Source organism: Ylistrum balloti, unplaced genomic scaffold (genome assembly GCF_031769215.1).
Source record: "Ylistrum balloti isolate Yb309-2 unplaced genomic scaffold, AGI_CSIRO_Ybal_v1 Utg370026, whole genome shotgun sequence".
In the NCBI taxonomy this organism is placed as follows: Eukaryota; Metazoa; Mollusca; class Bivalvia; order Pectinida; family Pectinidae; genus Ylistrum; species Ylistrum balloti.
In genome coordinates, this window is record NW_026782091.1 from 1081962 (window position 1) to 1096420 (window position 14459).

Sequence of the window (14459 nt, forward strand, 5' to 3'; positions counted from 1 at the left end):
TATTTAATTTAGATAATATAATCTTCCATTTTTTTTTTCATTTATTTTATTTTTAAATCTTTTTGACATAAATTAAACACTCACACCACACAGAGAGAGATGTGGGTTAGAGTTGTATGAGAGCAGACCAAAAATGAAAAAAGACTTCACGGTCAAGTTGATGATTAATGAACTAAAAAATCAATATCTCATTCCATTTACATAATTCATAATTGGACCTTTGCAAAACCCAAAAACTTTTCCCATTTTCTCCAATCATTATCAATTCTCAATTTTATTTCCAAGATGGTGTTTCTTATCAACTGTAAATATTACTTTCCATACAATAAAGGTGAATTGAATTTCCGTAGTCCCCTTCACTCTTTAAATTCGTTCAATTCCAAGTTGAGAGTTGGAAATAAGTGATCAGATCTGTATCCTGATTCAATATAGGAGTTATTTAAGCTTGACAATAATTTTCCGAATTCAGGGAAATCAGGCTTGCTTTAATAGATTTGTTTTCTTCCATGTATATCTTCTACTGTCAGGATGTAACTCTCAATATATATCGCCTTTTATGTGTTGACCGGCTGTTAAGATAGTAATAATGATAAACTATATATATCTCCTTTTGAAAAACTTCCCATAATTTCTAATATTGTCTCTCTTGCCTTCTGGTTATTTACATTTTTGTAGCTTGTCATATTCTAAATCTGGTTCCAATACTAAGTTAAAATCTCTGCAGATGGTGTATTTTTATCATTTTCAAACTCGTCTGGTGTATTTTCCAAAATATCATAAAAACTGAGAGTGTCAGTGTTTGGACCGTACAATGTGATAAAATGTTATATCACATCCTTCCAGCAGAGCATCTAGAGCTAAGAAACTTCCTGAAATATCTCCCTTTCCCTTTTCACCCTAATTTCGAAATTATTATGTATTAAAATAGCAACCCCTCTAGAATTAGATCTGAAAAGAGCTGTAAAAACAATAGTAACCCCACTGATTTCTGGTTTTCTACAATGAAATGTGTGTCGTGTCAATAATAAATACAGAATTTTAAGTAACTTTAAGTAAAAGAAAGCATCATTTCTTTTGACAATACTCCAAAGACCCTGACAATTAATGGAAAAAATGTACATTACTTTAAAACCACTTGTCCACATATCTTCAGCATCTAACCCAGAGTGAGAAAAGAAGAAATAAGAGAGAGAAAAACACAAAACAGACAGAAATACAATCCTATCAATATGGTCAAAGTACTGAAGGTCTCATCACTGCAATGTATGTTGCTTTATTTTCTGTCAAATCCAGTATAGCTGCTCTACACCAATCTCTCCCAGAGTACATTGCGGTACCCCCAAAAACACCTGTAAACGGCTCACGATGTTTCAAGATTCTTGAAAAAGTAATCTTATCAAATAATTGAGTATCTTTATCATTAATTTAAAAATAGGTGTTTGTTCATCTAGAAGATGACTACTTCAGTTTATCTGTTCATAAACATTATGGATTATTTCGCGGAAGATTACCCCATGGTGACTGAGTAAACAGTTACCAACCGTTGTGTTTACATTTTGTACTGTCACTTTTCAACTACTGTCGTGTGCTTGAATAGCAATCTCTAGCAGAGTTGTCGTTCCTTTACAGTCACAGTACACCTCTGTAAAACGGCTCACGGACCGACAATAGTTGATCCCGCGGTCAGGGTCAAAGTTTGACGTCGTGCACAACAATGGCGGCATCTCTGAAAACATTAACGAAAGACGCAACTATAGACTGTTTTGTATGTCATAGATCAGCATAAAAAACACCAGTTGCGCTTTTTGAGAGGTTATGTGCCAATATTGTACACCTGTGCAGGTAATCGTACACACAATAAGGCGCTCGTAAACAGTTCTCACGGTGGCTCGGTCATTCCATTGTTTAAGTAGTTTTGCCCCAAAAATTACAAAAAAAAAAAAAAAATCATCGGAAAATCGTACAGGTTAACTTGCAGTAACAATTACATATGTTATATATCCAAAGGGTGGCATCGTACATGTAGTCGAAAGTGGGAAACTTCCGGGAAATTACGGAGCCCAAAAGCTATCCGGCTGACCTTGACCTAGTTCTAAAGAATTTAATCATACTGATTGTTCATCCTCATCTCAATCTTGCATTTCATGACTTGAATGGCATGCTTGATGCTCCAAGGGTTACGCTCACTATCGCTTCCTGCAACCCTGGAACATTGGGTTTTGTTTAAAATGTGGGAACTTTTATCAAAATGATTTGTATCAAATAACTTTTGACATCAATGGATAACTGAGAAACATATTCCAACATACTGAAAGGTAGCATTAATTTTACTATCATACACAACAGTTACGGGCTCTATGTAGGAATATGTTGAATTAGAATATGGAGATTGTTCTTTGTGTAATGAAATATTGAACAAGCTTCTTTATTGACGTTGTGAAAGTGAATTTGATGTTTTGAGTATTTGAGAAATATAAAGTGGATTCCAAAGTCAATATGTTATTCTTTTATCATTTAGTAATACCAGAATATCACGTGATATGCTTTTGTAATTGCGACCAAGAACATCACTGTTTAGACGACTGTAGACACTTTCTTAAACATCACTGTCTTCCATTATAGACTACAAAAGAGGACCGACTCAGGCAGGAAACCATACTTTGAGAACGTTATTCTACCAAAAATGAGGGTAATTAGTGAAAATGTGAATATCAGTTACAACATACTAAATGTAAATATTGAGATTAAATCAATATCTTTGGGGCAGAAATTTTCGGTCAATTAGATATAGGGCAAGGGGTACCGGCAACAAGGTACAGGGTATGGAATATAGGATACGAGGTACAGGGTATGGAATATAGGATACGAGGTACAGGGTATGGAATATAGGATACGAGGTACAGGGTATGGAATATAGGATACGAGGGACAGGTATGGAATATAGGATACGAGGTACAGGGTATGGAATATAGGATACGAGGTACAGGGTATGGAATATAGGATACGAGGTACAGGGTATGGAATATAGGATACGAGGTACAGGGTATGGAATATAGGATACGAGGTACAGGGTATGAGGTACAGGGTATTGAATACAGGATACGAGGTACAGGGTATGGAATATAGGATACGAGGTACAGGTATGGAATATTGGATACGTGGGATACGCGGTGTACAATTGAAAAAAGAATACTGTTTCAAACGTTATTTTCGTAAACTGAAAATTCGCCTTGTATATTATCGCTGAACACTGATTACACATTTTGATGTCATGAATTTTCCTTTATTTTCGGAGCTTACAAAAATGCTTCCCAACACATATTCCCTCAAACACTTTATTTACTGCCAATTTACTGGGGCGAGATGGCAAAAAGTCATTCCGACGATCTCGGGTTCATTCCGGAAACAGAAACTAGCATTCTAATTTGTTTAATTTTAGATTATTATTATTATTATTATTTAATTGAACAGTCAGCTAGTTTATAAAAAGTCAATTTTTTCTATAATCTCCGCACTTATCTCCATAAAAGTCATCCCTGGCAGTAGCTGCTGTTATGTTAATAAAAATAATGTAGAACCGTGTAAAACCACTGACCATCGGGCATCACTCGGTTTGTTCGACAGGCAGGTGCTACCATGCAGCCAAGGAAAAGTCACGTAAATTTAAACAGGACGTTTTGAACTGATCTCGCTTCCAAGATCTGGATTCAATTTTTCTTTGTGTTTTGGTGTTGAGTCCCGTTGGAAGCAAAAAGAGTAAGCTCCCGTCTTAATTTGGTTTCTTCACACTTGATCTTAAAACTAGCTATAACTATGATGATACAGTTGGTAACCAGGGTGAAAAGCACGCTGCCATATGACATCGATATGGTTCCTAGATGATCAGTCATAAACTTCATCAGTTGTCTATTATAAGCATTCGCCATATTTATTTCTTCAAGCGTCGCGTTGATAAAACTGTTGGCAGTGGCAACAAGAAGCAGATGATGCAACTGGTGTGAATTACCGATAATGTCAAACGTCCTTGGGAACCAACATTCAGGAAAATGTGAGACATACACCAATGCGTTCCCGATAGCAAATAGAACATGCCACTGATGGAGGCCCAGAAATTCGTCGTTGTTCGAATTATTCAAAGACGAAAGGCATCGATTAAGTAATGGCACTAGGAGCCATAGATAAAACGAGCTTACAGTTGCAAGTTGGACTATCTTCGTGGCTTTGTGTTCCATTCCGAGGCGAAACTTTGTCCAACAAAACACAATGGTAAGTTGTAACGATAGATACATAGAAACGGGGTTGGACCATTTTGTTAGAAATGTCGCCAATTGTTTTTCCCTGACCAGAAAGCAGTGGCTGACATGTGTACATCCCATTGCATATATTCCTACACAACTGTAGTCGATGAAGAAACAGATGTAATGTACACAGTAAGATTGATCACAAAACCAATGCGCACATGAACTTCCAATGAGAAGTATGGAAATACAAAGTAGTCCTGCACCTAAGGGTCGGAATTCATCGTCATAAATGAAGTCAAAGGTCATTGATATTGTACGTGTCTTTTCTGCTATAAATAGAAATCCAATCAGGTGCGTCCAAACGTTAAATGTTTGATTGTTGACCTGAAAGATGCTGGTTATGTAATATGACCAGGGTTGATGTGATCGGCGATATCCCGTATGGATGTGTTTGTTACAAACAGCAGTCAGACCTTGATCGTTCGAAGTTACGGTTGACGGAAAGTTAAAAATTGCCATCAGGACCTGCAATACACACAAATAAAACTTGCACATCAATCCTGTCAAAATTCATCGAAGTTTTACCCGAAAAAGGGTTTTCATTATATCTTTTTGATAGCGATGCCATTCATAATTCACAGGATCAATCTACGTGCATTTCGTTCGTTGAAAAATACACGAGAAGTTAAGAGCGGAACGATAACAAAGCTTCCATAAAATCATGTTTTTTATGGTGGAGTTATTGTCGTTGATTTCGCGGGTAGTCTTAATCCACTCCAGTAACATGTCTACGAACTGTTTAAATGGATTAACAGCGTCACAAAATAACGTGTCAATGAAAGAATATTTTTTCGCCCACGAAATAAACATGCATTTATAGGAAAGCATTTTTAATGAGAGGAATTAGAAAACGTTTTTGATAAAAAAAACAAATGTCATATTGAATTTTGAAAGAATATTATAAACCAAAAGGGCAAAACATTGATATGAACAATTTTTTACATGAATGTGGCTCTTGTTTTACAAATCATTATATATGGAAACATTAATTTCAACCTTCAAACTTTCGATTTCTAGCTAGTAAATAAGGAGAATTATACTCAATTAAATCAACAATTATTTGATATAGCATGCTGCATGTACTTTATATTGCAATTGCAGCAATTTTCCACGCGATAAATTTATTACGCAGGATATGACGTCATCGTAACCTTTCTTGTCACGAGGGAAACAGATAATTAGTAAATGAAACCATTGATCATAATAAGTAAACAGTACAAAAATGTTTGTACAAGGTAAGGGAGATAAACCATACTGAGTCATCGCAGTTGATCGTAACATACTTCTTTAAGTTAAAAAGTACATGACCCGAAGCTGAATATTTTGGACAATTGTACCAATAGTTTTGATTTCTGATCATCTTGAAAGTAATGATAATTTCAATTTGGGTCTGATTCTGTGTCATTCAAGCTCTATAAACCCCCGAACTGACACTACTATTTTTGCGTCCATGGCCTTACGGCTGTTAATGTCACGATCATATTGTTACGTATAATATGCAAGCTAATAGCTGATCTAGTCTGTATTTAGTCAGACAGAGATACAAGTGAGGATGAAGTCGTGTATACGAATACACCTGTAATGCTCTTCATCACTGAAGTGGAACAGTGGACATAACTTCACTCAAGCTGTCAGCATTTATGTACATGTATGATACAGAAGTTTCATGATACACGGACTTCTCTACTGAGTGGCTGACCTACAAAGTGACACTTTGTTAACACACCAAATCAATATATATATATATATCCTGAATTACCTGCATAGTGCCTCGACCACACACGATTGTGAGTTAGAAATAATCTAAAAGACTTCCACAACTTTCATGTAATACAGTTGTAGTTAATCTGCATCATAAACCACAGTCAACACCATACCTGTACGGTCGTATTTCTCCTTGTCATAGTAAACCTCCTCTCTTGTTTGTTTGTATGTTTGCTTAGTAGTTTACGTCCGCTTCACTGCCAAATAATTCAGTTATCCAGCAGAAAACCGGTTCGTGATGATTTTTTTAGATAAAATAATTCCTGTATAGAGATAAAATTTCGTCCACGTGTATTCACGTACTCGAGGGGTATAGCGAACACTCCGTCTGTAACTAAGTCTACCTATATTATCCAGGTCGATATGTCTACTTATATAGTCCAGGTCTATAGATTTACCTGTATAGTCCTGATCGATATATTTACCTGTATAGTCCTGATCGATATATTTACCTGTATAGTCCTGATCGATACATTTACCTGTATAGCCCTGATCGATATATTTACCTGTATAGTCCTGATCGATATATTTACCTGTATAGCCCTGATCGATATATTTACCTGTATAGTCCTGATCGATATATTTACTGATCGATATATTTACCTGTATAGTCCTGATCGATATATTTACCTGTATAGTCCTGATCGATACATTTACCAGTATAGCCCGATCGATATATTTACCTGTATAGCCCTGATCGATATATTTACCTGTATAGCCCTGATCGATATATTTACCTGTATAGTCCTGGTCGATATATTTACCTGTATAGTCCTGATCGATATATTTACCTGTATAGCCCTGATCGATATATTTACTTGTATAGCCCTGATCGATTTATTTACCTGTATAGCCCTGATCGATATATCTACATATATAGTCCCGATCGATACATCTACTTATATTGCACTGTTCGATATATCTACATCTATAGTCTTGTTCGATATATATGTATTCTCAGTCGATTCAAATATGATCATTATGGTAGTATAAAGGTCAACATGACCAGTCATTTATGATGTTATTACCTTTCTTGGTGAGATCCCTCAAATTCTCTTGTACACGATAATAAAACTCCTGTGTCCCCGATGAGAACAGCACAAACGTTTCTTGCAGAAATTAGGCGTCCATTTATCTTTGAACGGTAATATTTTTAAGCATTCATTAACCATGTGTATATGTTGTATATATCACAGATAAGGATAAGTACATATTGAAATCGGATGTTGATAGCCGGAACCATCCATCCGTCACTTCAACTCCATAGACCTGTCATATGCCTAAGGGGACATTTTTTCAAGCGCATCTGTACTAGTAGACCCATATTTTCTTATGATACACAAACATTTAAACTTGCACTAATGTTGCTATTCACCATATTTCTAGATAAGTTACTAAAAGGTTTAGAATCTTAAAAAAAAAGAAAAAAAGAAGCATCAAGCCCAAAGGCCATAACGGTCACGTGCAATTTTTATTAACTCGTTTTTAACTAATCTGGTCAAAAGGACCAGTGAGCTTATGTCATACCGCGGGCATCCGTCGTCCGTCCGTCCGTTTTTACAGATCACGACTAGTCATGAACAACCGAACTGATTTTTTTGTCAGGAGCATCCTTGGGGTAAGTGAAACAAATTTTGTTTAAACTGGGGGTCACAGTCCTCTGAAACCAGACAAGCAGGGCCTAAAAGAGGAAATAGAGCAAATTGTTTAAAGAGCCAGACCTACTCCGTTATAGATATTTTTTTCATATTTTATTTACTGGAAATGTTGTTTTATACTAATATATAATATGTAAATAAAGACTTGTATAAAGTTTCGAACTTGAAATTGAAAGGGTACCGAAGATATCGGTGCCGGAATAAGTCTCATTACACGTTTTCTTTCCCGCTTCCCTCGCACGCTTTCTGCCATGTTGGAAGACCGCAGATTATTTACAGTTCTTTGCGCATGCGTCAGAGGGCAGGACTTCCCGCATAATTATGAATTAGCACTGAGTCGTTTCGAATAATTCAAACAAATATTTATTACGTTAAATTTTAAGCGATTTACTTTAAAAGTGTGGTATTACAGGGTTAGTCAGAACTTTTGCTACCCGAGAAAAATAGAAAATCATGAATTTTTTTATATAAAATAATATCGGTCGAGGAATGGGTCTGGCTCTTTAAAAGCCTGCTGCCCCTGAAGAAATTCTACCGAAGATTCGTCTGAAGAATACTTTGGTGAAGGGAATTCAATTTTGTATAAATGTACGTCTTGAAGATCCTGTCTCAATTTGGTCTGAAGCATCAATGGTTTTGCTTAACCCTATGGATAGATAGTTAGATCACAAAGGGGAAAACGGATATATTGTGTGTTGTGTGCTTAGTTTTGATGAAGCGATTTAATCCAAGCAAAGTCATATGAGCTATACATGACCGTTGGTCCTCTTGTTGCGACATATAGAAAATATCTTGCCAACAAAGTCAGATGATTTAATTACAATGTACTACGAATGAAGTGGGGTTTTTTTCGAAGAAAAATATGGTTGAGAAAGGCCACAATTATGTTATTCTTCAGATGGAACCTGTCAGACAATAAATCAGGCCTATTAAATATGTAGTACAGTGTACAAGTGTATATCAGTTAAGAAATGAAGAATATGTTCGCAGGAATTTGTTAATTAACTACATATATCTTGCTTGTGACATACTCGAGAGAAAAGTTGATAAGTTATTAAGATACACAATAACTGATGAAACGTTTGTCAGGGTACACAGAAATCGATGACGTATTCGTGAAGTAAGCAGTTACGTGTGAATTAAGTCCACATCTAAAACTAAATAACATCGTATCGAAATTTCGAGTTAAAATAAAACACAACGTGGCCGGAATACGCTTCCGTATATTAGTATGATGCATAAGATTTCAACCGATTCAAGATGTCAGTTTAGAACATTGGAATAAAACTAGTCATAATAGTCATGTGTTGTGTTTCTTATTAAAGAAAGCAATAGAGATAGACATGTAATTACAAAGGCAGACAAAACAAATATCAGACGCTGCACAGAGATAAGTAAGTATCAGATCAGTAAGACGGACAGACAGATGAAAACAAAGACATATAAGCACAAAGGCAATTGACACAGGGACAATTGTCGACAGATTAGAGAGAGACAGGCCTTCCAAAACTCCAACAGTATAAAATCAAATAGACATTACTTTATTGAAAAACATTTGCTCTAAGCCAACTGTCAGAGTTCCGAATGCATTAATAAATAAGAATGGGTATAGACAGAAATGACAAAACTTTTCAATTTAAGTCTACATAAGTAAAAGGGTTTTTCCAATTTGCCATTTTCATTAATAGTTTTCAGAAATGGCTCTAGAAATATCTCGGGGATACCAAACATGGGTGATGTTAGTAGTTTTGAAATAATTGCAGTTCAAGAACATCAGAAATGCTTGCTCATCTGACAGTATGGTCCCCTTTCCCATTCGCAACAGATACTTTCTATGCACAGATTGTAATATACATGCTGGTACTGCTTGCTACTGGTCAATGTCGTCGGGAACCATCGACAGATATATTCTTGATTACGGAAAGGGCCGATGGTTCCCGATTGAGTGAAGCACTGGCCTGGCGGAGAGTAACGAAAACCGGGAATAGGCTTTAAACTATTTCTGCTTTGACCTACGGACTAAGATTATTTTGTTTTCAAAACATTGCGATTTATCCAAGACGTATGAGTCGTATGAGGAAGCATCCATATCGAGTTCGTTTGATGATACAGGAATGCCTGTTTCGTTAGTAATCTCGTCGTAAATACTGTTTTCTGGATGATCTTCACAGTTAAGGCCACCCCGTGTGACTTTATCCGTGTTGTTCACTTCTTTCGATCGTAATTATCTGCCACCTTCTTGTCAGCGTAGACAGTCCATAAAGCAATTAGAAAACACTCAATGCACATCACCAACAACACCGTCCCGTAAGAATTGTCAAATAACCCGCTATTTCTTGTCATATGATATACATATTTTATAGAAGAAGAGGATCTCAATTCCTCAATCGTCACGTTGATGAAATTATTCACAGATATCACAAGAATGACATGGTGGATCTGGTGAGATTGTCCAATAACATCAAACGTTTTGGGGATCAAGCGTTCTGGAACGTGTGCAACATATACCAAAACGTTGGCCTGGAATAATATCACGTGATATTTATGTAACTGTAAAGTATCGTCATGGTAACTGTCCTCTGGCCAGAAGTATCGTTGTATCAGTGGCACCATAAACCACAGGTAACTCGAATAAGTGACGAAGCATTGAAACATCTTGCAGATTTTATGAGTTCTTCCAAACCGAATTTTCGAATATGAAAGCAGTACAGAAAATTGCACTGTTAAGTATATGAACCCTAGTCTTGAATATTTGACAAGGAAAGATGCCAGACTTGATCCTCTTACGAAATAGGAATGGCTTATCATAGTACATCCCATAGAATGTAATGCTATAGCATTATAGTCCATGCAGAAACATGAATAATGCGCTACCTCCGATCTGTCGCCAAAAGTATGAGCGAAAGAACTAACAGCCAGAAGAGTCAAGATGCATAGCAACCCTGCTCCCAACGGTCGATACATGGGGTCGTATAAAAAATCGTAGGTCAAGGACATGTCATAAGTTCTGTATGCTATAAATAGAAAGCCAATGACATGTGTCCATACATTGAACGTCTGGTTGTTGGCGTGAAAGACACTGATAAAGTAATAGAACCATGGCTGGTGTGGTTGCCGGTAACCCGTATGTATGTGTTTCTTACAAATTTCAGACGGCATTCGTTCAGCCAAAGTCAATGTCGGTGGAGAATTGGGGAACTTCATTTTTCTTAGTTCCTGAAAATTAGATAAATCAATAGCTAACAGCATGAATGTAAATGTGAACGAAATTGTATCGATTTTCTAAACTCCATCTTCGGCATTGACGTCATCAACTATTAACAGACGTATAGATGGATACTTTACAATAATAAAGATTTTACGTATTTAACTTTGATTCTAAATATGGCAAATAAATTTCGGGTTTTGAAGATTTTTTTTCGGGAATGTCCGGCGTTATTTGAATTTTACGTCACATGAATGGTTCCGTCTTCATTAGAAGTAAGACGGTTTCGGATTTAAGAACATCCAAGAGTACACAACAGTGTATAAAGTAAATAAAAAAAAATAAAGTAGATTATTAGATAAGAAATAATATTATGTTCGTCTCATGACGACAAATAAAATAAATTACCTTATAAGGTGATGAAACAGATTCCAATACAAACGATTCCGTATGATTGATCCTACTGAAAGGTAGTCGGTAGGTATGGTGACTGAAGTCTATATGATCGTGTCGGTAAGATCTATCATGTTGTATCAAATACCATGATGTAAGGCCTAAAGGCAAAAAATGTCGGAACAACAAATCGGAATACATTAACATAATTATAATGCTACCCGTGAAGTCACGAATATTTGTAGGGTTAGCTAGGGGTATTACTTTATAACACATAAATAATAAAACTTTACATAAAGATAAATTTTTTATCAATATCGCATCAGTTGTCTTGGCTAAAATATCAATTAATTATTTCTATTACAAAAAACAAATCATGTTGTGTATGTAACCGAGGTCATTGTTCATTTCAATAGGACTCGAACTAGGGACCTCTGGGTTACTAGTTTGACGCTCAACCGATCAAGGTTAAGTGAAGTTTACTTGAGTTGAGAAGTGTATTGTTGCTAGCATTTTTAAGAACACAAACACATGATATTCAGAAATTTCAATGTTATCACAATCATATATTTTTGTCAATTACAAGCTACTTTTTTTTGGAGTTGACCACGTGATATTGGTGATCAGAGGAAAAGATATTAACCGAATATCTCTCTTGGGTTAATATGATCCCATATTGACTTTAACCCGTATTTCTGAAGTCCTTCGAAATGGTTTTCCCTCTGAAAAAGAAAGAAAGAAAGGAAAATGCCAAAAGGACGAAAATTTGAGTTTAGTACAAGAGCTGAGACGTCACAATGAAAGTGAAGTCCTATGACAAGTTGGTATCGCATATCATTAAATTCCAAGTTATTTTTCGGAAATAGCTTTAATTTTGTTTCAGTCCATATACACTTAATTCGAAGACGAAGAATATCATCTGAACCGACATTTTAACGTAGATATTTTGCCATGCGCTGACTTATACAATGACGACCAGGATTGTATTGCTCGCCAATCATTGTGATTTTTTCAAGATGTTTGCGTCGTCTGAGGGAGCGTCCATGTTTTGTTCCTCTGTTGACGTTCGAATGACAGTATTTGTGTCTTCGTCGCAAACCTCGTCGTTAGATACGTGTGCTTGATCGTTGAGATCACTCCGTTTTACTTTACCAGTGCTGGTCAATTCTGCCGAATCCGAACTTCTTGCAACCTTTATAATTGCATAGAGTGAGGCTAGAACTACCATGAAACAATTAAAATACATCACCAACATTACCGCCCCGTACGAATTCTCAAATGTCCCTAGTTTTCGGGTCATGTATTTCAGAATTTTGATAGAAGATGAAGATTTTATTTCCTCAGTAGTGACGTTGATAAAATTATTCACAAATACCACCATGGCGATATGTTGTAATTGATGGGATTGGCCGATGATGTCGAACGTCCTAGGAAACCATCGTTCAGGAACGTGTGCACTATATATTAAAATATTGAGCTGGAAATATATTATATGATACATATGAAGTCCTAAGGTGTTGTCTTGGTAGTTGTGCTCTGGCCAAAAGTATCGTTGTATTATTGGCACCATAAACCACACGTAACTCGAATAAACAGTAAAACACTGGAAAACTTTGCACAGTTTGTTAGCTCTTCCAAAACGAAGTTTTGAAAAGGAAAGCAATACTGAAAATTGCATTGCCAAATATATACATCCGGGTCTTGACCATTTCACAAGAAACTTTGCAAGGCTCTTTTCCGTCGTGAAATATGTATGACTGATCAGGGCGCAACCCATTGAATACAAACCAATGGCGTCGAAGTCCATGCAAAAGCAAGTGTAATGGGCAACCTCCGATCTGTCGCCAAACGTGTGAGCGAAAGAACTAACAGCCAGAAGAGTCAAGATGCATAGCAACCCTGCTCCCAACGGTCGATACATGGGATCGTTTAAAAAATCGAAGGTCAAGGACATGTCATATGTTTTGTATGCTATAAATAGAAAGCCAATGACATGTGTCCATACATTGAGCGTCTGGTTGTTGGCGTGGAAGACACTGATGACGTAATAGAACCAAGGCTGGTGTGGTTGCCGGTAACCCGTATGTATGTGTTTCTTACAAATTTCAGACGGCATTCTTTCAGCCAAGGTCAATGTCGGTGGAGAATTGGGGAACTTCATTTTTCTTAGTTCCTGAAAATTAGATAAATCAATGGATAAATACGTTTCATAGATGCCTCGCCATTGATACAAAGCCCGGCAGCAAAAACAAAAACAACAACAAAATAATCACTTATTGGAATAGAGTTGTTAAGAATGAAAAAATAGGTGGCAAATTTTTGATCAAGTAAAATAAATGAATTTAATAATACGATTGACTATTAAGCATAGACTGAAACGTGTACTTGTAAGTATAAAATTCGTACAAAAATCAGTCGGTGATAAGCAAGCCCTACCGTTACTATACTGTTTGAAGATTAATACTCGGAGAATTGTAAAAAGAAATATTTAAGTCTATTGAATACTGCTGTCATCAAACCATGAACGAACCAAACCGAGTAGATTATTGATGTATTCTAGAATTTCGCCTGAAAAATGGACGATTAAATTGAAGAGAAATACAAGCAAATTGGTCAGAGTTACTAAATACGTGTACATTTTACGTTATTGGATTTTTTTTATTCATTATTAAGATAATATTTCTTTAGTTTAATTAAATTTGATTTTTAAAAATATCAGTATTAAACTTCATTAGATATCAAAACATGGTCTTGTACTGACAGCATTAAGATTTCACATAAATACGCGTATTTTCGAAAGTGTGACGTTAAAACTCCATGACGTCAGATCTGCTGCATATAAAAAGTATCCACTGCATGGAATAGTGGCTAGGATTTTCTGTAAAAAGAGCTGTGCAATGCCTTACCTGTGATAATTGTGTCGCGTGAAGACAAACAGCGATATTAGCTACTTCGTACTAGTTTATCAACAGTGAAGTACCCGGATGAACGAAGACTTCTAGGGTCAGCCTGTTCCATCATACTAACCAACTGTCAGCTACTTAACGCCTCGGGGTCGTTTGCACGAATACAGGTGTGTGGAGAGACATCACTGTAATATGATATAATACTCTTCTTGGTCACATTTTGACAAGTAGG

At 36.2% G+C, this 14459-nt stretch overlaps 3 protein-coding genes across 3 annotated transcripts; all 3 read right to left on the bottom strand.

Moving 5' to 3' along the window:
• Positions 1 to 3707: 3707 nt before the first annotated feature.
• Positions 3708 to 4760, bottom strand: LOC132548751 (membrane progestin receptor alpha-like). The gene has a single exon (XM_060212632.1). The coding sequence runs from the start codon at positions 4758 to 4760 to the stop codon at positions 3708 to 3710; it is 1053 nt and encodes a 350-aa protein (XP_060068615.1).
• A 5168-nt stretch (positions 4761 to 9928) lies between these two features.
• LOC132548752 (membrane progestin receptor alpha-like) lies at positions 9929 to 10927 on the bottom strand. The gene has a single exon (XM_060212633.1). It carries the CDS (start codon positions 10925 to 10927, stop codon positions 9929 to 9931), a length of 999 nt encoding a protein of 332 aa, XP_060068616.1.
• Positions 10928 to 12318: 1391 nt separating this feature from the next.
• LOC132548753 (membrane progestin receptor alpha-like) lies at positions 12319 to 13482 on the bottom strand. Its single transcript, XM_060212634.1, has one exon. It carries the CDS (start codon positions 13480 to 13482, stop codon positions 12319 to 12321), a length of 1164 nt encoding a protein of 387 aa, XP_060068617.1.
• Positions 13483 to 14459: the final 977 nt, after the last annotated feature.

What these genes read in the sequence shown, in the direction of transcription:
- LOC132548751 (XM_060212632.1), bottom strand. Translation starts at nt 4,760, where the DNA reads ATGGCAATTTTTAACTTTCCGTCAACCGTAACTTCGAACGATCAAGGT.
- LOC132548752 (XM_060212633.1), bottom strand. Translation starts at nt 10,927, where the DNA reads ATGAAGTTCCCCAATTCTCCACCGACATTGACTTTGGCTGAACGAATG.
- LOC132548753 (XM_060212634.1), bottom strand. Translation starts at nt 13,482, where the DNA reads ATGAAGTTCCCCAATTCTCCACCGACATTGACCTTGGCTGAAAGAATG.